The sequence below is a fragment of the Myxocyprinus asiaticus genome, chromosome 11 (assembly GCF_019703515.2).
Source record: "Myxocyprinus asiaticus isolate MX2 ecotype Aquarium Trade chromosome 11, UBuf_Myxa_2, whole genome shotgun sequence".
Lineage (NCBI taxonomy): Eukaryota > Metazoa > Chordata > Actinopteri > Cypriniformes > Catostomidae > Myxocyprinus > Myxocyprinus asiaticus.
The window spans coordinates 47,754,305-47,778,542 of NC_059354.1; the positions used below are offsets into that span (position 1 = coordinate 47,754,305).

Genomic DNA, 24,238 nt, shown 5'->3' on the forward strand with positions numbered 1-24,238 from the left:
CATTACATAATTGTGGTAGACGAGTTAAGCATTTGTTCGGAAGGCAATATATTGTTCATTTCCATATCATTTAACATAAGCCTATCATTGGCCTACAAATCACAGCAATGCATTTTGCAATTGATTTCGTCAATCTGTCCGAGGTAGACATATTATAAAGGTTTTTCTAAGGATGCGTCTATGTACATATGTGTCCGACGAATGCTTTCAGTCTGCTGTCATTGTGGCTTCCTGCACAGCTGGATATGCGCTTACTGCCCTTTGCTGAAAACATGAATGTGGTACTTCAGGTGTGATTTTCAGCGATTGTAGGAATATTTCTTATTAACGTCCAGGAGCATTATTAATTGCTAAAAAAATTTACGTGTTTTTTTATGAATTAATCGCACTGAATTCGTGTTACATCAACAGCCCTAATTAATAGCTATATGAACGACCCAGAGAATGTGTACTGACAGCACTGACAAAAATCAGTTGTTTTGTTTAGATGTGATAGCAAGTTTTCTATGGAGTGACAGAGAGAGAAGATGGAGAGGTCAGGAGAGTTTTTTGGCATGTAAGTGCTTTCTAATGAGGGCTTGGAATCTGCAGGCAAACTTTTCTCATTGTTCATAACTATACAAAGACCCAGGAGGGATCCTTCACTCTGTTTGGTTTCTTGCAGCTGTATTTTTCAAATGCTTTTTCAACTTTTGCACAATTGTATTGTGCGTCAGATCTCACAAGACATTCCCCAATGCAATATCTAATGTGCAGGGTTGAGGCTGATTTTCTTTTGTAGCAAGCTCAAAGTTTGAAATGTCTTGTAACAGTTTGCTTTGAATTCTGAAATAAGCAAAAATCAAAAGTTTTAGACTGTAGCTATATATGCATATAGCTCGACCTCCCAGACAAAGCTAGATTGTTTGGAAAATGCAGTGTAGACAGCTTCATTTGTTATTTTATCAATTCTGCTTTTAGTGTGTCATTAGCAAATATCAATTTTAGATTTCAACATTCCATTTACAATTGAATAGTAGAAGAGTGAGTACTGCAACCGATGGTATGGCCCCCACAGAGCCCGGATCTCAAAAACATTGAGGCAGTCTGGGACTACATGAAGAGATAGAAGCAATTGAGGCTAATAAATAGAAATAGCCTAAATAAATAGAAGAACTGTGGCAAGTTACCCAAGAAGCTTGGAACATCATATCTGCCAACAACCAAGAAAAAGGTGTACTTTGGAGAATTGGTGCCGTTTTGAAGAACAAAGTGGTAGCTCTTTCAAATAGTCACTTAATCTGCTTCAAACAGTAGCTATTCAAAGATTCAATGCCATAAACTTTGCAAGCTTTGGCAAATCTAATTTTAATTTTAGACTAGTTCTTCCGAGGTGCTCATTGGAGCAGTCTGCTAACTTTTAAACAAAACTTTGTTACCTGATGAACTGATAAAAACCTGCACACCTGTCTCACAAGAGATGCCTTAAGCACGCCAGCCAGTCTTAATGGATTTTTTTGCCATTTTAACTGCAATATGTGTCATACTTGCAGTCAATTGTCTGTGGGCATTCCATTATTAACATACGTATTCATTGTAATGGTTTATTAATAGACCACTGAAAAACCCATATCTCTCAACCACTAATCTTAATAGACTATTAAAGGAGCTCATCCCACTGTCGTGTTTGAATCTCAGAAACATGTTGAATACATTGGTTTTCAGCTCACCACTCTTAAAACACGTCCTCTAGAAGGCAAGCATCTAGATATTCACAGACTTTTAGGGCAAAGATAATCATTTCTAGCGTTGAGGTAAAGAGGGAACACTACCTCAACGCTGAAAACACATTCATGGCCATGCGTTAAAGTTTGAGCGCTTAAGATTTTGTCATAGCAAAGTAGAAATAAGACTAATTGTACTAATAGTAGGCCTAATACATTTACTCATTGTGCATGTTTGTTTTATTGTTATTCTCTTAATAGGCATCACACTTGCGGGTTTTTCAATATTCCACATTCAACTGAGGATGCTCCAACGTTCGTTTGAGGGTGCTTAGTGGAAATAAAAAAAAAAGAAAACACCCCATTTCAATCATATTCCTTCATGAAAAGTTTCAATCTTTTGGAAATGGATGGAAAGCAACAAAAAGGACTTTTGAGCATTTTCAGCTCAATTTGAAGGAAGAACTTACTGAAAGCAGTTCTTTTCTGGGGGGCTAGAGGAACGCAGAAGTTCCGCCATCGAGCATTTGTTTCTAAACAGGAACCTCATCTTTAAATACTCCAGCATCTATGTTTTACATATTTGGATGATGTCTGTAAAATTCTGTTTAAAACTATCACAGACTTACATCAGAGCAAAAGCTTGTATGAATATATGGCATACAGCTACAAATCGAATCTTATTAAATCAAATCGTTGAATAGATGCAGGAATTTCCTGCATTATTAATATGCAACTTGAGCACTGAAATACACACTCTTCACAGAAAGTATAAACTGTATAAAGAGAAAAACGCAGCAAGAAGGATTGAGAGTTGATCAGAAAGACAAAGAGAGAGAAACTACAGAAGGCCTCAGAATCTAAATGTCCAACTGCGCTAGAGAGACAGAGAGCGTGATAAAAAGATCACAGAGACAGCTCTCTGAATATTTCTTCATCTCGATGGTCCCCAGTGATGGTGACTGAAGAACTGAATGAGGCGAGAGAAACAAGACGTCTTAATTAACAGCGCTCGGTCTGAGGAGCAGAGAATCGATATCAGTACTGAAGTTGCTCAAGATCTCTCTTCTATCTTTATAAAGATAAAAAATGGGCAGCAATTAATTTTTATGTTGTATCTCCAGAGCTTAGAGACAGAGATGAACTAGTATAGAAAGTATTAGTTGTAGTATAGAAGAGTTTTCTTTCAGACATATAGATACATGAAACCATTTTTACATTATGCTACTTGCATCACATGCAGAATTCTGTAAAACAAAACAAAAAACTGCATTAAAGTGGTCATATTATGAGGAATAAAATGCTCTTGATCTTTTAAAATAAGTGTTCGTTGTACTATGAAAACATACTGTAACTTTCCGAACTCAAACCTTACTTCACAGTGAACACATTTACATGTTAACAACACCTATTGGCTGTTCAGAAACTTGGCCCGTCCAGTCACAGTGAGGTAATGAGGAAGTAGGATAGATACTGTTATTCCTAAACACCAGAAGAACTAATGATAAGAGTAAAATGTGGTAAAGTCTGTCAAAGCTTGTGCTGATTGTGTCTGTGCAGCACCTGCCACTCTGCAGATCCTTCTGAAGAATCCAAACGTTAGAAACTAGCTGCTCAAGTTAATTTTAAACAAGATCCCTGATCATTTCAGTCTGATCTTAACAGTTTGAGTGGCACAATTGTATTATTATTGAAGGATGTGACATATATAAATCCACAGCTTGCAAGTTGCAAAGAAGGCATTTAAAGGCACAGCATCAACAACAACCTGTTTAATATTAGGGGTCAGAGGGAGGGTAAAAATAGCTAAGTTATGACTGAAATTTGCATAATTATTTTTGCACAAAATTCTTGGTCCTCGAGGGGAAAAAGCGTGACATTAGCCCTTTTGAAGAGATTGTATGAAAAAATTCAACTTCACAAACACACTACAGTAAAGATATAATCATCTGCCTTTTTCTATTTGTCCTCAATGATTTTAATTCTTGATTGCAGAACCTGTGCTGGCATCTCCACTGGAGGAGATCAAAGAACAGGAAGAGGTCTCCATGAAAACAGAGAGTCAAGCATGCCCTTTAGAGGAAGAGCACCTGGAAGATGACAGCAGCTTGAATCTGTCCGCTGACGTTTCTCTGGACTCAGGCCAAGCTGGGACCTTGCAAGACTCTGAAAGTGTAGAAAGTTTATCACCACTTGGGACGGCCAGAGAAAATCCATCATGCAACCTGTCCGTAGATAGAGAGTATGTAGGAGCTAATGGTTTGAGGTGTTGGTTATACAGTGGGGACCATAGATTTTTTTACATTTTTTAATTCAGGATTTTGAATGGTTTAAAACAAAGGAAAGTTATAAAGAGAAAAGGATTCTGTTTTAAATGTGTACTTATTTCCATTGAAGCCAACAAGATGCTTTTTGGAACATTCTCAAATCATGCTGGAACAACATGGATCATCAGGTGTGCATAATGCAAAACATTATGCTGATATTATAATTTGAAATTAGAAAATTACAAAAATGCAAAATGATAGAATTTTCACTGTTGGTCTCAGACTTCTGGACCCCTCTGTATATCAGGTATACCTCAATATTTTTGTGTACATTTATATAATATTAAGATGCATAAATTCATGTAAATGTTGGTAGTTTTCCTCATTTTAAAATGTATTTGAATACTAGTTACATGTAATGTTCTAACTAGTTTTTAAATGTTACATTGATTTACTCTTGACAGAGTTGCAGAGAGCACAGTGAATGGAGAGTTAAAATCAGACCAGGCCCTGACCGCTTGTGTCCAATCGGAAGAGATCGGTAAGTCTAGTCAAGTCATTTTTATTTGTACAGCGCTTTTCACAACACACATCGTTTCAAAGCAGCTTTACATATCTTAATGTCTTCATTGTATGGTTTAAATGAATAACACAATTGAAAATCATGCCTTAAAAATGATTGTCTATAGGCCCCCAGTTAGCAAGCCAAAGGTTACTGTGGCAAGGAGCACAAAACTCCAAAAGATGTTACCGGGTAGTTAATGGAGGAAAAAAAAATCCTTCGGAGAAACCAGGGGCCTCATTTATATACGTACGATTAGATTTCATCCTAAATTCCATGGATTTGATCCTACGTTGAAAGTGATGAACAAATCTGTATTTATAAAGGCAGAAACTGACGTGAAAATGTTCTTAAGCATACGTGAACTGACAAGCATGCTTAAAGTTTTTTGTGCTTATGCTCAGGTGTGCCAGTGGGCGCTGACTTGTTTTTTTTTTGTCTTTTGTCTTTTAGTGATGCAAATACGAATCAGTGACTGACTCAATTTATTAATAAATGAGTGATCACGTTTACGTGGACAAAAATATTCCAATATGAATGAGAATGTGGTCTTATTCAGATTATGTATGCCAGGAGTTCTCAACAGGGGCGGTACCGACCCCCAGGGGGTGTTCAAAGGATGCCAGTGGGTTCTGAGAGCAAATTAGTAGAGAGGGGGGCATTAGGTTACAAATGGGGGGTGTTTATCAGTCATAATAATCAAATCTACCATCAAGTTCCTCTTTGCATTAAAACGTTTATCTAGACTTGGAGTATATCAGTTGGTTCTCAATTATACGGGTTGGTACGCATTTGAATCACGGTTCATTTGATTTTGAAGTCTAGCGATGCATCTGAAGTATCTGCTTTAGCAGCGTCAAATACACATGCAGAGGCTAATGCACCTGTATGGCTCTGTAGATGGATACGGCTCAATGGACAGAGCAGCGCTCTTAAAGCTCGAGCTCTTAAACTCGCAGCTTTGCGAGAATCGGTGAGAAGCGAGGCGCGAGAAGCAAAAACCATTTGAATTCGGCACATAATTCTACATCACCACCCTTGAATTTACTATAGTAACACTAACTGTACTTTAGGTAGAAATAGATTATGATTAACATTTTTATTTATTAAAACACAGAAAAACAAAATATGATTATAAATACACAAAATCAACTTTTAACACCCACTACCACCCCTCCTCCTCCCCATCCCCATCCCCAACCCCACCCCAAACCTCAACAAACATCCCTGTGGTCTTAGATGAACACATATAAAAGAATACAAAAACAAAAACCAAACAACTAAAAGAGGAAAAAAGCAGAAAAATACATATATATATATAGAAAAATAGAAAAATCACACACACTGATAATTACCCCTCTCTCTCCACTATTCCACCCGAGAACCCTCCAAGAATGCTATGTATCCACCCCATTTTCTTACAAACAAATCTGGATTCCTTCTATAAGACCCCTCTTCTAAGGCTGCTACTCTCCCCATCTCCGAGCACCACTCCTGAAACGGGGGTGCTCCAACCAACTTCCAAACCCTCAAAATCACCTGCCTGGTGACCATAACACAGGTTAGGACCCAATCCTCCACATGTTTATTCTCCACATTGATTTCTGCCCCATCTCCCAAAATACAGAGTCTGGGGCAAAACGAAACCTGAGTGCCCAAGACATCACATACAAAATTCTGAATTATCAACCAAAACACTTGGATCTTAACACACCCCCAAAAAACATGGGTTATATCTCCATCCTCCGATTGGCATCGCCAGCAGGTAGGTGTGTCTTTAAGACCAAGCCTATACAGTCTAGAGGGGGTCCAATAGAATCTATGTAAAATCTTGAACTGAATAAGGCGAACCCTTGCATCTCTAGATACAGACTTGACATTTTTTAGAATCCTAGCCCACACTCCCTCCTCCAATACCAAGTTTAAATCTTTCTCCCATAATCTCTTCAGAGAAGTTGAAGCTTCGTCCCTCAGACTCTGAATTAACAGGGAGTAATACACTGATGCCTCATGACCTTTTCCAAAAGCAGTAATCACCTCTCCCAAAGCATCTCCTGCTTTAGGGTTGTGTGTGCTACTCCCAAAAACAGTACAGAGGTGGCGCAGCTGTGAATACCTATAAAACTGAGATCTGGGAATTCCAAAATGATGACCCAAATTCTCAAAAGATCTCAACACTCCACTCTCATACAGGTCGCTGAGTGTTGTAACCCCCCTCACAATCCACTCTGACCAACAGAAAGGAGACTTGTTGATACATAATTTGGGGTTCAGCCATATGCTTGAGGCAACATTTAAATAAATGTCAGAATTAAACACTTTGGCCACTCTTGTCCAAATCACGTGCAAATGTGAAATAACGGGGTGTGACTTAACTTCTCCAAATAGTTTGATTAAAAAAAGGGCTTTGCAGTGGCGAAATAGGGGCAAGGACTTCCTGTTCAATTGAAAACCAGGGAGGGGCTCTCTCAGGTGGAAGCGACCAATGGGCCAAATGTCTGAGACCGAATGCATAATAATAAAACAAAATCTTGGGTAGGCCTAGCCCACTTTTGTCAATCAGTCTATGTAATTTATTGAAATGTAGTCTGGGATGTTTACCAGTCCAAATGAAGGACTTCGCTATGCTATCAAATTGCTTGAAATACGAGAGGGGGATATCTATAGGGAGAGATTGTGACAGGTAGTTGAATTTTGGAATATAATTCATTTTAATAACATTAACCTTCCCTATCATCGATAAATGTAATGAAGCCCACCTGTCCACATCACTCGAAAACCTTTTTATCAAAATTAACTATATATAAATATAGCTAAATCAATATACAGATGGTTATAAAGCACAGCAACAGTCTCATATATAAAACTTGCCATCATTTTTTTATAAATCCATCCTTCAGCCTCTTGTGTGCTGTTGTTGGGGACAAATAAAAACAAATGCAGTGTAATCAATGGCAAACATGAGCAGAGTATAGCGGGAAAAGAACACGCATGTAGTTTATACAGAACACGATTGCCAGGTAGACTATGCATATTTCATCATATGTAAAAGAGCATGATTGATTGAAGAATGGTGTGGATTTACAGTAAAAATGGGCAATGGGGGGTTTTCGTTATTGATAATGAAAACAAATAACTGATGATAAGTTGATGAATAGGCTGCATTTTATGGGCAGACACCGGTAGCTGCACTCACTTTTTTAGAAAACCTTGCCAACCGCACAAGAACATTCCATATGAATGAATGAATGAATGAATAATTTGAGCATGTGCTTTTATTGTATTCTGTTTCACCATATTAGGATATTTGTGGGAGTTCTGTAGGCTCCCATGGGTCCATGACTTTGTTCACATGCACATGTTTTTAAGATGAATTGTGATTTATAAAGTATGATGCATTTACATCTATGCATTTGGCAGACACTTTTATCCAAAGCTACTTACAGTGCACTTATTACAGGGACAATCCCCCTAGAGCAACCTGGATTTAAGCGTCTTGCTCAAGGACACAATGGTGGTGGCTGTGGGGATTGAACCAGCAACCTTCACTACCAGTTATGTGCTTTAGCCCACTATGCCACCACCACTCTACGTATTTAGGATTTTTTTTTTTCTCGTGCATACAGATGTTTTTAAAATCTTTTGCAGGAACATTTTGGAAATTGTCATACGTTCACCTTGACATATGACAATTTATGAACATCTTTATAAATGAGGCCCCAGGCTCAGTTGGGGGAGCCAGTTCCTCTCTGGCTTATAGCATGAATATAATGTCAATATTAGGTATCAATGTGTAGGACAAATCTTGTTTTATGTGAGTAAACTACGTAGATGTTGGTGGGCAATGTTTTAAGCTATTTTTAAGCTATGTTTAAAAAATATTTTACTGTACAATAAGACAAAAATACTAATATAGATTCTAGTAAGAAAAGTATTTTTTGTTGTTCCCCCGTGATCGTTTTTTGCCTCCTTTTCAGTTCCCCCTCCATAGCCTGTAGTTACGCCACTGCAACCCAATAGGAAATCACTGTGTAATGTACAATGTGTTATAGCTATTTTCATGAAAAAGCTGTTAAATGTAAAATTATAACTTTAGTGTCAAAAAGAAAGGCTTCAATGCATGATTCCATGCTTTGTTTTCTCTTTCTGTAGAGCCCCTGAATGAGAAGACAGAAAAGGTGACTCAGTCTTCTCAAAGTGGCTCTGTTTTAAAGGAGGTTTCAGTGAGCGACACAGAGACGGATGCATCTTTGTTTAACATGCCTCAAACGTCAGACTGCGGCATTCAGACCTTGTACACACACACAGACTTACACGCTCAGTGCCTTAATTCCAACACGGTTGCTTTGCAAGCAGTTCCCATGTCTTCCCCTAAGTCAATACGTTCAGCTCACTTTGAAGAACAGACACAGAAAACCAACCGTAGTGCAGTCAGCCTTGCTCACACCGAGACGCAAACGCAGACAGAACCCGAGACTCTCCCTACTGAACCATTGCTTAGCTTTTGCACTGAACCCCCCATGATGCCTTCCTCGCCCTCAATGGGGCTGAAGAAGGACATGGCCACTTCCACAGAAGAGCTGCATGTTCCTCAACCCCAAACACATACAGTTCAACCCTCAAAGTGTCCAGCATCGACACAAACTGCCCCTAAATCAGGTAACATACTGTACTTTGCAGATGCAGAGCCTAAACCCAAACCATCCAATGAACTGACCCGTGAATACATCCCCAAAGTGGGCATGACCACCTACACCATCGTCCCTCAGAAGTCTCTAGAAAAGCGACATTTGTTTGAGGTTGAACTAACTCTGGAGCCATGCGATGATGGGAGTGTCAAGAACCTGGACTGCAGACCAGATGCAAAAATTGTTCAAGCTCAAACGACAAACATCTCACCTCCACCAGGCCACCTTCCCCTGTTCACCAATGGAATTATCACTCTTAATGGCCATAAGAGTGTCTCCATAAAAGCCACTGAGCTTTCGCAGATGATTCCACCTGTTTCACCCACAGCCAGCATTTCTTCACCCTCGTCCCCGTTAGGCGAAGGAACTGAGTCCTTCGTCAAGGAGAAGAAGGTTCCACCCGCAACAAGACCCAAACCAGCTTCATTCCGCTTGCCACAGCACAAACGAACACCCGGGGATTATGTCATCTCCGCAGCTGTACGTAGATCGAGTGTTGGCAGCACAAGTAGCAGCAGCAGCACCTGTAGCAGTCCTGCAGCTAGACCAAAGGAAGCTGCAAGGAGTCTGCAGTCAGATGCTTCCCTTGGGACTGCGCTCAACAACTTTCCCCCTCCACCACCACCAGTACAGTGGGACGGAGAAGAGCAACATGCCGAACTAAGTGATGTTCCTCTACCTGAGGTCCAACCAAAACCTCAACCCATTTTGAAAGATGTCGAGGCTTCAAGTGATGTTCCTCTACCTGAGGTCCAACCGATACCTCAACCCATTTTGAAAGATGTTGATGCTTCAAGTGATGTTCCTCTACCTGAGGTCCAACCGAAACCTAAACCCATTTTGAAAGATGTCAAGGCTTCAAGTGTTGTTCCTCTACCTGAGGTCCAACTGAAACCTCAACCCATTTTGAAAGATGTCAAGGCTTCAGGTGTTGTTCCTCCACCTGAGGTCCAATCGAAACCTCAACCCATTTTGAAAGATGCCAAGGCTTCAAGTGATGTTCCTCTACCTGAGGTCCAACCGAAGCCTGAAACGCATTCAAAAGTCATTGAGGCTTCAAAATTTCCACCATCTTCTCTTCTGTCTCGGCAAAAGAGTCTTCCCACGAATCCCAGGCCTTCTTTGAGTCTGGAGAAGTTGAGAAGCTTTGCAGCACCCAAACCGTTTTCGCCCACATCACCTTCTCGTTTTGCCCAAGCTGTGTCGACGGCTGTGAAGAGGTCCCAGTCTCTTTCCCATCGTCCTTTGGGGCAATCACCACGCAAGCTGCCTGTTTATCCTCTCTCAGCACAAAGCTCCATTAGAGAGTCCCCCGAACCTCCAACAAGTACTGTGAGTACAACCTGGTAAAATTTTCGTAATTGCTTTTTTTACTAAATCATCACCTTTTTATCAAACCAATTTACAGGGTGTATCTGTCAAACATGTCCAGGCCACATTTTACCATAAAAGTTTGTACGTCATGTCAGTTTTTTGGTTAAAAGAATGTTCTGGGTTAAATACAAGTTACAGTGCATCCAGAAAGTATTCACAGCGCTTCACTTTTTCCACATTTTGTTATGTTACAGCCTTATTCCAAAATGGATTAAATTCATTATTTTCCTCAAAATTCTACAAACAATACCCCATAATGACAACGTGAAAGAAGTTTGTTTGAAATCTTTGCAAATTTATTACAAATAAAAAATAAAATAAATCACATGTACATAAGTATTCACAGCCTTTGCTCAATACTTTGTTGAAGCACCTTTGGCACCAATTACAGCCTCAAGTCTTTTTGAGTATGATGCTACAAGCTTGGCACACCTATTTTGGGGCAGTTTCTCCCATTCTTCTTTGCAGGACCTCTCAAGCTCCATCAGGTTGGATGGGGAGCGTCGGTGCACAGCCATTTTCAGATCTCTCCAGAGATGTTCAATCGGGTTCAAGTCTGGGCTCTGACTGGGCCACTCAAGGACATTCACAGAGTTGTCCCTAAGCCACTCCTTTGTTATCTTGGCTGTGTGCTTAGGGTCGTTGTCCTGTTGGAAGATGAACCTTCACCCCAGTCTGAGGTCCAGAGCGCTTTGGAGCAGGTTTTCATCAAGGATGTCTCTGTACATTGCTGAATTCATCTTTCCCTCGATCCTGACTAGTCTCCCAGTTCTTGCCGCTGAAAAACATCCACACAGCATGATGCTGCCACCACCATGCTTCACTGCAGGGATGGTATTGGCCAGGTGATGAGCGGTGCCTGGTTTCCTCCAGACATGACGCTTGCCATTCAGGCCAAAGAGTTCAATCTTTGTTTCTCATGGTCTGAGAGTCCTTCAGGTGCCTTTTGGCAAACTCCAGGTGGGCTGTCATGTGCCTTTTACTGAGGAGTGGCTTCTGTCTGGCCACTCTACCATACAGGCCTGATTGGTGGAGTGCTGCAGAGATGGTTATTCATCTGGAAGTTTCTCCTCTCTCCACAGAGAAATGCTGGAGCTCTGTCAGAGTGACCATCGGGTTCTTGGTCACCTCCCTGACTAAGGCCCTTCTCCCCCGATCGCTCAGTTTGGCCAGGCGGCCAGCTCTAGGAAGAGTCCTGGTGGTTCCAAACTTCTTCCATTTACGGATGATGGAGGCCACTGTGCTCATTGAGACCTTCAATGCTGCAGAAATTTTTCTGTACCCTTCCCCAGATCTGTGCCTCGATACAATCCTGTCTCGGAGGTCTAAAGACAATTCCTTGGACTTCATGGCTTGGTTTGTGCTCTGACATGCACTGTTAACTGTGGGACCTTATATAGACAGGTGTGTGCCTTTCCAAATCATGTCCAATCAACTGAATTTACCACAGGATGACTCCAATCAAGTTGTAGAAACATCTCAAGGATGATCAGTGGAAACAGGATGCACCTGAGCTCAATTTTGAGTGTCATGGCAAAGGCTGTGAATACTTATGTACATGTGATTTTTTTCGTTTTTTATTTTTAATAAATTTTCAAAGATTTCAAACAAACTTCTTTCACTTTGACATTATGGGGTATTGTTTGTAGAATTTTGAGGAAAATAATGAATTTAATCCATTTTGGAATAAGGCTGTAACATAACAAAATGTGGAAAAAGTGAAGCGCTGTGAATACTTTCCGGATGCATTGTAAGTTGTCAACAGCATTTATGGTATAATGTTGATTACCACTAAAAAATTATTTCTACTCAACCTTCATTATTTTTATTTATTTATTTATTTATATTTTAGGCAAAATTGCAGTTACTGTTAGGCACTTTACAGATATAACTTAACACAGAAAAGGTTAGTAAGCGATTTTATCACAAGGAAATCATGTTAACGTGTAATATTTACATCTTGTGACTATACTTTTGAAACAATAAATATTTTAGTGTTTATGGAATGGCCCCATTCGCTTCATTTTGAAGTGCCTTACTGTAACTGCAAGTTTTGCTTTTTTAAACAAAGGGACAAATACTGTTAAGTGAGCTTAACATGTATTGAACACGGAACATTCCATTAATCTCATGAAACCTGTTTAGAACATGTCCCGGTCATATTTCACCTCTAAAATAATTTTAAAAAAGAAATAAGAAAATATACTTTGCCTTTTTTTAATGGCCATTTTCTGTACATTTAGGAGTGAAAATTACACCAGTGTGAGTGACATCTGGCAACCGATCAAAATATAACATAACATCAGAATAAAAACATCTAATCATATATGCAACTTACATTTAACAGTGCCATTGGCATCTTTTCACTGATTTCAGAGTAAACAGAAAAGTGTTCTGAAAAGCTTTTTCAGTTGTTGGTCTTTTCCGTTGCATTTGTTAGTATTTTTAGCGCTGGTGCTTTTAAGGAGAGGCGCATCTGACAGCGTGCTTTGCTTTATGTGCTGTTATGCTGATACAAATAGGCCTGTCGCAATTATTAAATAATTGTCTGATCGCAGTTATTTGACCTAACCGCGGCTATTTGAGATAAACGCAATTATTGTGCGCTTCAAATTCCAGTCACATTTTAATGCCCAAATAAAGGAATTTGAAGTGAATATATAAATGCCATCAACGGCACATTTGTATCTCATTCAGTTGAACTCCGAGGGCCACTGAGCCGCACCGTGGATGTCAACCAGAGCAGCTCCTGTCCGGAAGAGTGTGTGAAGTGCTTCTTAAGCCCTCTGATGCGTGTGCCGTCAGCAAAGGCTCACGCAAAACTCCAGCGAAAATATAAACAAACAAATATAAACTTTGATAGTGAATGCAAAGCACTCCAGTTTCACTTTAAACTATTGTGTAATTGCAAACATTCCTGGTCATAGCGGGTTCATACACACAGTGTTATTGACACGCAGTGACACAGAGGAGGAGATGCACACTTACTCTATTTCTGTGGATTGATAAAATGATGAAAAGAAATCTCAAAGTTTTTGCCTCATGAAAAATAAGGGCTTCAGGGTTTAATCAAGGAGCATTAAAATAACATGTCATTTTTAAGTTTTTAAAGCCTTAAAATGAAATCATATATCCCTATTTTATTATTTGATTTATATATTTGAAGTTAAACATGTAAAAAATGACTTCTTATGGTACACATGCACCTTAAGATATATGACAATTATCCGTCATAATTACAATTATTTATTTGACAATTAATCGACAGCCCTAGACACAAAACACTGCAGTCAGAATGATTACACTTTAATAAATACTGGCCGCAGAAAAAGGCTCAACAAAATGTTGAATGATGTCAACTGGATGTTGCGCACAGATGATATTACTAATCAAACAGGTATTGAATGCGGACTCGGAGCGAGGATCGCCCTGTGACTCCAAGCACTTAGTTAAGCACATCATTCTGCGTCCAGGATGTGCACAAGTGATTCTGTGCCGCTCTGTATTAGAGCGTGTCTTACACGGGGACTCGGGGATAGTTTTGTGCAATGAAAGTTTATAATTTCTTTGCTTATTTGTTGAATATCTGTCAGTTATTTTATTGGAGGAATATGCTTAGTAGTCATACATACTGAAGCAAAGCCTTCACATTAGTAGGACTAAATCACAGCATAGAGATATCTATAATAAAATGTGAGGTAGTTTATTATGTGCTCCTAAAATAAAGCATATTTCATTAATAATTTTAACAAGAATTATTCTTTTTTTATATAATGCTTAACAGATTATAAGTTATGAATGTCATGAATATTTGATATACAGTATACTGTATTTCCCTGTATATTCATATTTGAATGTTCATGATCTGATCTGTTAAACAATATATAATGTTTGCTAAGCGTAACCAATACATTTTTGTTTGACAGATGTTCATAATATTGAAAAAGTTTATCAGTGAAGATGTGCTGCTTCGTCATTTATCAAGTAGGCCTATTAATTATCTTTGTGATATCTGTAGTACTTTTTAATGACGTTTTTCAGCACCTGCTTGTGTTGTGACACAGTAATGTTACATGTTCTTTTCTTTTTCTTTTTTTTCTGTGACTGTGCCCCTAAAAATGTTAACTTGGGGGCACGAGTGCTCCTAAACAAAATTAATAGATTTAGAGTTTATGCAATTCTCAGTAATGCGTCCAGATGTAATTCCCATAATTCTCAATCGTGATCAATACAGCACTTTTTTTTTATTATTGTACTTTTTGCAGTACAAATACTACCATGGAAGAAAAATACTTAATTTAAATACATTTCCAAAAGATTTTTCAATATTTGGATTTTGAGGTCAAATATGCCCGTGACATGTTCTTAAATTGTTTAATGAAAAACACGATGTGCAAACTGTGATAAATGATCAATTCGGAGTAACATGACCTGCAATGGTTTTTCTCAGTCCTTGCTTCAAAGTTTTAGCCTCATTGTACAGCAGTTGTTTTGTAAGTAAATAATCTATTGTGAAATACACCCAATTGAAACGGGCCCTGGTAAATTAATATTAGGGAGTTGGATGACACTCATTGTAAAGGCTGTGTGTACTAACTGTATTGACGCACAAGAACCATTCATCTTTATCCTGGATTGACCTGTCTTCTCGTCTTTGTCTTGTCGCTGGGGTCAGCTGTGAGCATGTTTAGTGATGCGGGGTGCTGTAGTGTGCTGTCAACGTATACAATGTATGTTTGGCCCTCAGCACCAACAAAACAGTTCTGTGATAAAGGCTTTTGTTTGCTGATGGGACAGGGTGTGTGTGTGTGTGTTTGAGTTTCTCATTTGTGCATGCTATAGACGTTTCTCTTTAAATTTTCTATAAGTTTGGTTAGAACTAAGCCTGGGCGATACATTACCAGTCAGAAGTTTGGACATGCTAGACTGAATTTGTTTTTCATGATCTTAAAGGGATAGTTCACCCAAAAATGAAAATTCTCTCATTAGGTGTGTATGACTTTCTTTCTTCACTAGAACACGTTTGAAGAAAAATATTAAAATATCTTAGCTCAGTAGGTCCTTAAAATGCAAGTGAATGGAGATTTCTCTTTTGAAGCTCCAACAATCACAGACAGTCAGCGTAAACGTCATCCATACGACACCAACTGTTAAATGAATGTCTTCTAACGTGACACAATCGCTTTTGGTGTGAAAAAGATAAATATTTAAGTACTTTTTTAACTCTATATCATGCTTCCGCTGAGCAGTGGTACACACGTGTGACGTAATCGCATTGGTATTTGAAACACGTGAGAACTGACGCACATGAGTGACAGCTGGAAGAGCAGCGCTGTTTACAAGTGAGAAGGAGGAATGCTGAACAGTAGTTTGATTGGTTTTGGTTTAGATCTGTTTTTATCTGTTTCTTTACTCACAATGGTGTGTTTATGTGCTTATCCTGGATGTCTCAACCAAGAGGAGAACATGAGATTACATCTGTATCCATGGCAACGTGAATACTTCACACGAGAGACCGCTTGGACTCCACCCTCTTGTGAAGTGGATTATAGTTAAAAAGTACTTAAATGTTGATCTTTTTTAGCACCAAAAGTGATTGAGTCGCTTTAGAAGACATTAATTTAACCGCTGTAGTTGTATAGATAATGTTTATACTGACTGTCTTTGATTTTTGGAGCTTCAAAAGAGAAATCTCCATCCACTTGCATTTTAAGGACCTACTGAGCTGAGATATTTTTCTATTTTTCTTCAAATGTGTTCTGCTGAAGAAAGAAAGTCATACAGACCTGGAATATCATGAGGGTGAGTAAATAATGAGAGAATTTTCATTTTTGGGTGAACTATCAATTAAAAAAATGTTTGATCTACAAGCTTTTGCTTAAGTGCTTGAAATGAGTTTTTTAGACAAATATAAATTGTGCCTAAATGTATACATTTCTTAACAAAACTAAATATAATTAAGGTTGTAGATTTAACGTGTTAATTCAGTGCGATTAATGACATAAAAATAATACCTTTAAAAAAATAACATGGTTAGTTATGCCTCCTTGACTGTTTGTAAATTCAGAAATAATTTAGACCAATGAAAATAGCACAGACGGATACAAGATTGACAAACTCAAGTGCAAACTGGATCGCTGTGGACTGTAGGCCAGTGATTAGTTTATGTTCAATGATACAGAAGTAAAACAAACAAAATATTGACCTCTAAGCCATTTTTTTGCATTGTCTCATCAATGGTTTACTCGTCTACCACACTAATGTAATGTCTTTATCTTAATTTTTGTAGGCCCCTATTTATAATGTAAATATTATATTTATAATTATTTAGATTATCTTTATATAATATCTTTATTTGGGGGACCTTTTTGCTGCAAATATTGAGATTCAATTAATTATGATTAATTTGATTAATAAATTGGCATATCATGTAGTTCATTTGATAATTCTTTTTAAATAAAAAATTAATAAAATTGAAAACATATATATTTTTTTAAATGGATGAGTTGGAGCAGATAGTGAAGGAAAAGCAGCCAACAAGTGAATAAGTGCAAATTGTGCATTTCAGTGAATCAGTTTAAAGCTCTGATTCAGTGAATCTTTTTGATGATTCAATGATATCGTCAAATGGACGCATATTCACATCAGACAGTTGTGTTTGCTACGACGCTGGCAATGATGCCAAACCATGACAGCACCATTCAATATGAACTGTTGTTGTATGGTAAAGAGCTGAATAAGATTCCTTTAGAAATTCTCCTTTTGTGTTCCACTGAAAAAATATCAGCATGCCGTTTAAGGTGGGTGAGTAAATAATGAAAGAATTGTCATTTTTTAAGCTTTAATGCAAGTATGTACAGTAGGTGCTGTAAATATTGCTGTTTTACTATGCATTGTTATTATGCATATAGATGAAAATAATTCAATAATCTTCTTTGCATTTATTGCAAATAGTGTGGAAATCATGCCTTGATTATTTTTAACTAGATGTTTGCTATATTTTACTTCTTGCATTAAACATTATGAATCTAATTGGCCATAAAGGTTGTTTGGTTGAAGTAATGGGGGAAAAACTCACCCAAGCCATTTCAGAGCGAATACATAATTATTGAAATATCATCAAAAGGCTTAAATATATATTTAAAAGGATGTTCCGGCACTTTTAGCACCTTGGATTTCTAGACAGTATAGTGAAATGGAAGAAACACCAATATTAATAAATAAAAGCTACAGTATAATGCCCATTTCTACCTGGAATATGTTAAATGGGTGTGAATGAGTGTATACAGTAAGTGTGTTTATGTGTGTGCATATGCATGTTTTTGTACATGCATGTGTGTGTGTGTGTGTGTGTGCACATATAAATATTTAGTTTTTATAATGTGTGTGTGTGTGTGTGTGTATCTTGGTATCTTGTGAAACAATCTATACTGTGTCATCTTCTTGTGATTTATGCGTGTGACACAGAACTAGCAGCGTCTTTTTTCTCTTTCTGTCATGGACCCTGTGCCCATCTAATGCGCATCATCCCCAGCCCTGAATGAGAGTGAGTATTGTGTGTTTTCTTCACCCCATGTGGATCACAGGTGACAGACAATGGAGAAGGACGCACGGAGGGATATAGAGAGGCCCCATCAGAAACAGCAGGCCCTGGCGATGCAGCGCAGAGTTCCGCCCAACATGAAGACATGGGAACATGTAAGATTGGAAATACTCAGCCATCATTACCAGTGAGTGAATCTAACTCCTAACCAAGATGTAAATCTAACTGTGACTAAACCATGTAGAAACCCTGATAAAAACAGTAACCTTTACCAAAATTTCCCTAAAGGAATGTTCTGGGTTTGATACAAGTTAAGCTCAATCGACAGCATTTGTGGAATAATGTTGATTACCACAGGTTTCACAATTTCCAATCAACCCCTTGCCACACAGAAAACCGAAGTATACTTTGGCCCAGGGGTGGTTCTAGGGTCAGTGGATATTCAGGGGCTTAGCCCAGACCTTTAAAACCATGGTTAATTGGATCCAAATCCATGGTTACTGCGTATAGTCTTGGTTACTATAATATTACCATTGGAAAACCATGGTTCATTTATGGATACTACAGTATTACTGTAGTAAAACTATTGGTAAATTGTATCCAAACCATGCTTTCCACGAAAACATGGTTAAACAGTAGTGAAATAGGCTATTATTATAGTAAAACCATGGTTATTTTATTGCATGGGAATGCAAACTATTGTGAGGAAACACAAAATGTATTTCATCAGAAGATTCTGGTGGGCTCGAGGCAATTCTAGGGGGACAATGCCCCACTAGCCCCCCCCAGACACTGGCTATGCTGCCATTAATTGACATTCTGCATTTTAATCATTTAAAAAAGTCTGTTTGTAAACTGTTGTTCACAGGGGTCTGAAGCATCCTTAGTGCTGTCTCCCACGTTGAAGGGAATATCGGAAGCCTTGCGCTCTGTGGAGGAATGAAGCATTCTGACTTCCCTTAATTCACTCTGTGCCTTCACTGACAGAACTTCACTGATTCCCAAACATCCCGAAAATATCCCATCTCCAGTTTTCTTTCACGCTGTCCATTTTTTTGCAGAATTTAGATTATGATTTTTAGGTGGCTCACGATTCAAAGGACTTTCAGCCCTTTTATTCCGGATCTGGGCAGAACTGCGTAGAGCGCAGTTTTTCCACTTTCACCATCACTGTGTGTCACTTTCTATGATACGAACATGTCTTACTGAAAAGATGTTGTTGATTGATCAACTAGCGCAGAGAGATTACTTTTATTTGATGCTGAGCAGATACGTGGAGGAGATGAACTACGACTGTGGATTTCTTCTAATTTATTTTACAGATAGTTCAGAAAATCTGTTACATTTTTTTTCCCCTTGCTCAGTAAAAGTAACAACTTATCTTATTAATGTTATCAAATTTTGAAATGTATCCAATTGAATATTTTCCGGTTGCTTTCTGAAGTTATGACCTTATGACTGGTGTAAATGTGCAGAGTCACAGAAGATGCGCTGTTCTATTTTGAGGCCTTTATTACATTTAAATTATTATGTGTAGATTTAATTATATAATTATTATTCAATGAAAAATGGTACTGAAATATTCCCAATTATTCAGTCATACAAACCCCTCCCTTTTCTCATGTTAAACATTGGTGCAAAGTGTATTGTTGTTAATTATGGGCTTTTGTTCTTGATCATAAATAATAATACATTATTGTCATTGTTGAACAGGTCTTTGGGGCCTAACAAACTTTTAAACAAAGCTTTTGCCAAGACAGAAGACACTGGGCTTATTTGTTGTTTTGAGGAGAATACTGCTGTAATATCTGAAATGAACTCTCCTCTCTTCTCTGTATTAAAATATAACACATTTAAAGTTTGAGCCCTCTGATTGTGTGTTATTAATGGGTGAAATTCTGATTATGACATTTTAAAGCTGTAAAGCCGCCGCCACACGTGGCTTTGAGCTGGCAAAATCTGAATCCTGCAATGAAGGATTATTTTTACTTCGACCATGTAACAAACACTTACTTTCAAAATTCAGTGACTAATTACTGAAATTTGATTAGGACTTAACTCTATTACCTTTATTTGTTGTCAATCAGCTTTGTAACAGAATGCACAGACATTTACGTAATAATGAGGTAAATTTAGACTTTAATAATTATTTAAAATGACTGTTCCTCTGCACTTTTTCAGTGGGGGGCATTGTGATTTTTTAATTTATAAATATATATATATATATATATATATAACTTTGAAACAGGCCATCACTATAAAGTTTTAATTGTAGCAGTATAAAGGAACGCATGCTGTTCAGAATTTAAATTCTATGGATCAGTAGCAGTGGGGCTAAAGCCACCTTAAAATTAAAAAGACGTTTCTGATCCTGAAGTATATGACCATCAATAAATGTTACTATTTGAGAAAATACTGATAGAACAACATTATTTTCTGTAAAATAAATAAAATGGTTTGTATACATGCAGTGCATTGTTTAACTTATACTTTTCTTTCTTAAATATGATTTCTTTCTTGAATGTTTTTGCATTTCTTTGTCTTTAACATTCTTATATTTACTACGTTATTTTCTTTCTTAAATATTTTTTTCTTTTCTTAAATATTTTTATTTCTTAAATATTTTTTTCTTTTCTTAAATATTTTTATTTCTTTCTTAAATATTTTTTATTTCTTAAATATTTTTTTATTTATTTTCTTAAATATTTTTTATTTTCTTAAATATTTCATGTTCCTTTATTTTATTTCTTTGTCTTTAACATTCTTATATTTACTACCTTATTTTCTTTCTTTTCTTCAATACTTTTTCTTTCTTTTCTTAAATATTTTTTTCTTTCTTAAATATTTTTTTCTTTCTTAAATATTTTTTATTTCTTTCTTAAATATTTTTTATTTATTTTCTTAAATATTTTTTACTTATTTTCTTAAATATTTCATGTTCCTTTATTTTATTTCTTTGTCTTTAACATTCTTATATTTACTACCTTATTTTCTTTCTTTTCTTAAATATTTTTTATTTATTTTCTTAAATATTTTTTATTTATTTTCTTAAATATTTCATGTTCCTTTATTTTATTTCTTTGTCTTTAACATTCTTATATTTACTACCTTATTTTCTTTCTTTTATTAAATATTTTTTATTTATTTTCTTAAATATTTTTTTTCTGAAATATTTTGTATTTCTTTCTTAAATATTTTTTATTTCTTTTCTTAAATATTTCATGTTCCTTTATTTTATTTCTCTCTTTGTCTTTACATTCTTATTTTGCTACCTTTAAAAAAAAAAAAAAAAAGAAAAATCTTAAATATTTTTTTCCCCCCTTTGTTACTTTCTGTGTCTTTATATTGGCCACCTAATAATTTTCTTGTTATATTGATTTTCCTTTTATTTATTTTTTTTTGCCTTTTTATTTTATTTCTTTCCCCTTCTTCAGCTTATTTATATACCTTAGAATTTCGTCTTTCTTTCTTAAATGTTTTTGCATTTGTTTTGCATTTCTTCCTTTCCTTCTTGCTTGTTTTCTTCATTTATTTCTTGTTCTTTAGCTTCTTCTTACTTTCTTCCTCTCTTGTAAATAATGCCTGTTCCGGCGGGTTTCCGCTCTTGGAGACGACCACCTCAGATCGCACCGGCCGTGCGCAGTCACGTCTAGTCTGATCCTCCGTACAATATCTTGACGTACTGTAGCGTTTTGAAGCTGGAAGAGCGACGCTCGGTCGCCCGCCCACCCGCGCGCGTCAAGAAGCGTCCAGACGGTCCATTACCGGGCAGTGATGATGGCAAGAGGGGCAGCAGAAGCAGATACGGCCATTCGGCCACAGCAGCATCAAATGCGCCACCGAAGTGAGATATGTGAAGCCTTTTCCGGTACTGTAATGCACTGTACGTACTGTACTGTAGATCAGAGCGCAGTTTGAAATATGCATAACTCAGCAAAAGACAACTGCACACATTCAGCGCTGCTGGTCTGGAAAAGGAGCTACTCGTAAGTCTGATTTAACAATACTTTAATGACTCCCATTCGATTTGTATCAGATGGATGCGTTTATATGGCATGCTATTGTTTTATGACTGTAAGCTCAGCATAGTGGTAACTTATATGGGACTTCTCTGTTATAGACCAGTTTTGCATATTTTCTTCCTATATGCCCCTTAAAAACATTAGGCTATCATGGTAACCATTTCCGACCAAATACCATATTAAACGTTACTATAGTAACTTTGAAAAGAGATACCTCTTTCCACCACTGTCATATATTTTAAAAGAAAGCAAATATTCTGAAAGCTTGCATCACTATTTGTAGAAAGTCTCGTATTAATTTTATATAACGATAACTGTAGTGTCTAAGGTATTTTAGGGGGATTAAACCAGGTTTTTACAATAAATGCATGGAAACTGCTATGACATTTGTGCCCAATAATGTGTGCTATTTATAAGTGTTGGGTAAGTTACTCTAAAAAAGTAATTAATTACTAACTACATCTTCTACAGTGTAATTAGATTACTGTACTAATTACTCTGTCTGAAAAGTAATCGCATTACTTATTTCTAATCATTTTCTACAACCCTGCTCAACCTCGACCAGATGAAAAATACAAGGATAGACATGAAATTGCTTTTAATTCTTTCAAATAAATCATATAAAATCACATAAATTATTCATGAACTGACCAAAGAATTTAGGGGGGCTGCGTTAAATTAGAAAACATATATTAGATGTTAAATTTCTATTTTAAATTCACTATTGGTTTATATAGAATTGTTCTAGAGTCTCTATACAGTATTTAACGCAATTACATCAGAAGTAACTGAAAAATTAAGAGTAACCCTACTTTACTTTTTTCAGTGAAAAAGTAATTTGATTACAGTAATTAATTACTTACTAATGCATTACACCCAACACTGACATTTATTTATCTTTTTAAAGAAAATCAAAAGGCATGCTTAATGTTAGCATGCATATATGAAATTTAGTTGTGTGTGTGTATATATATACTGTGTGTGTGTATATATATATATATATATGTAGGCTATTTCTTTCCTCAATTTTGAGTTTTATTGAATTAACTGCCTCTGGGTCGAATTGATCTCATATTAGGGGCTGATCTGTGGTAAAAGTGGCACCTTCTTCTACCTCCACCTACTGGCAAGGCAGAGAAATGCAAGCAACAATTTAATCAAAACTCTGGTTGGCTGACTGCTCGTTTTCCAAATACTTTAATCAGGTCTTTGTTTGTTTTTTAAATATAGAATCGATAACACTATGTTGGCATGAGGTATTCAATATTAGCTATTTGTGTGACTTTCAGACAGTCATCTTTCATATCAGCTTCTTACGAATCAACTAGATTTGCATTTCCCAGTGGAAATCGCAGTGATTGCAAAGCAGCAAAAAAAGTGGTAAAGTTAGAGGTAAGTTTGCGTTTTAGTTCCATATTAATAAGAATCAACAGTAGGCCTATAAAGACGGCTATATATGGTCACAAAGTGCTTAGTTTTTGGAAAGCCTACCACACTTCACCGGCCCACATTTTTTAAACCAATCAAAAATGCTCTGTTCCTGTAATTTTGCTTATTAGTATTTCGTGACATTGGGATGGCTGGCATGTCTATAGAGCACAACAGTGACCTCGCCGCCCTTAGAGACTGTCTGTATCGCCCATGTCATTATCCGCCACTGCTGAAAGCAAATAGGATCATTTAAATTGTTTAAACGTTTCATTTTAATTAATTTACTTATTTGTTCATTGTAAACAGTAATAGATGCACATATTGAGTCTGTTAAGCAGAATGAAATCCATGTGAAATATATAACAATGTGGTCAAATGTTACGGTCTTGCTAATAACAGCACTAGGTGCCATGGCACACTCACGGATCAGTTCTTCTTCATTCTTCACTCAAAAAGAAGCCTAAAAGAAGTTCGAAACAGCTGAGCAACGGTATACATAATGGGATACAACAGTAACTTTTCACACTTCTGGGTTTTGGAAAGCGGAAGTAAACGATTGCAGGGTAAACGTTGATAGCAGTGAATGGGAGACTACGCCAAATATAATTGTTGCTTACCCATTTGCTCCAAAATCTAAAGAAAAATGCC

The 24,238-nt window shown here is 37.0% G+C and overlaps 2 protein-coding genes across 2 annotated transcripts in view; both read left to right on the top strand.

Annotated features, from left to right (window-relative positions):
* The window catches only part of cobll1b (cordon-bleu WH2 repeat protein-like 1b), a 96,604-nt gene extending 76,605 nt beyond the window's left edge, over positions 1 to 19,999 (top strand). Inside the window, exons 10-14 of the mRNA XM_051710717.1 lie at positions 3,699 to 3,945; positions 4,435 to 4,511; positions 8,685 to 10,552; positions 18,181 to 18,324; positions 19,006 to 19,999. Of these exons, the coding sequence (XP_051566677.1) occupies positions 3,699 to 3,945; positions 4,435 to 4,511; positions 8,685 to 10,552; positions 18,181 to 18,324; positions 19,006 to 19,080 (2,411 nt within the window). The 3' untranslated portion in view covers positions 19,081 to 19,999. The remainder of the gene's footprint in view (positions 1 to 3,698; positions 3,946 to 4,434; positions 4,512 to 8,684; positions 10,553 to 18,180; positions 18,325 to 19,005) is intronic.
* A 2,050-nt stretch (positions 20,000 to 22,049) lies between these two features.
* The window catches only part of LOC127448257 (growth factor receptor-bound protein 14-like), a 98,320-nt gene continuing 96,131 nt past the window's right edge, over positions 22,050 to 24,238 (top strand). Inside the window, exon 1 of the mRNA XM_051710659.1 lies at positions 22,050 to 22,123. The gene's annotated coding sequence lies outside the window, so the exon portion shown is untranslated. The remainder of the gene's footprint in view (positions 22,124 to 24,238) is intronic.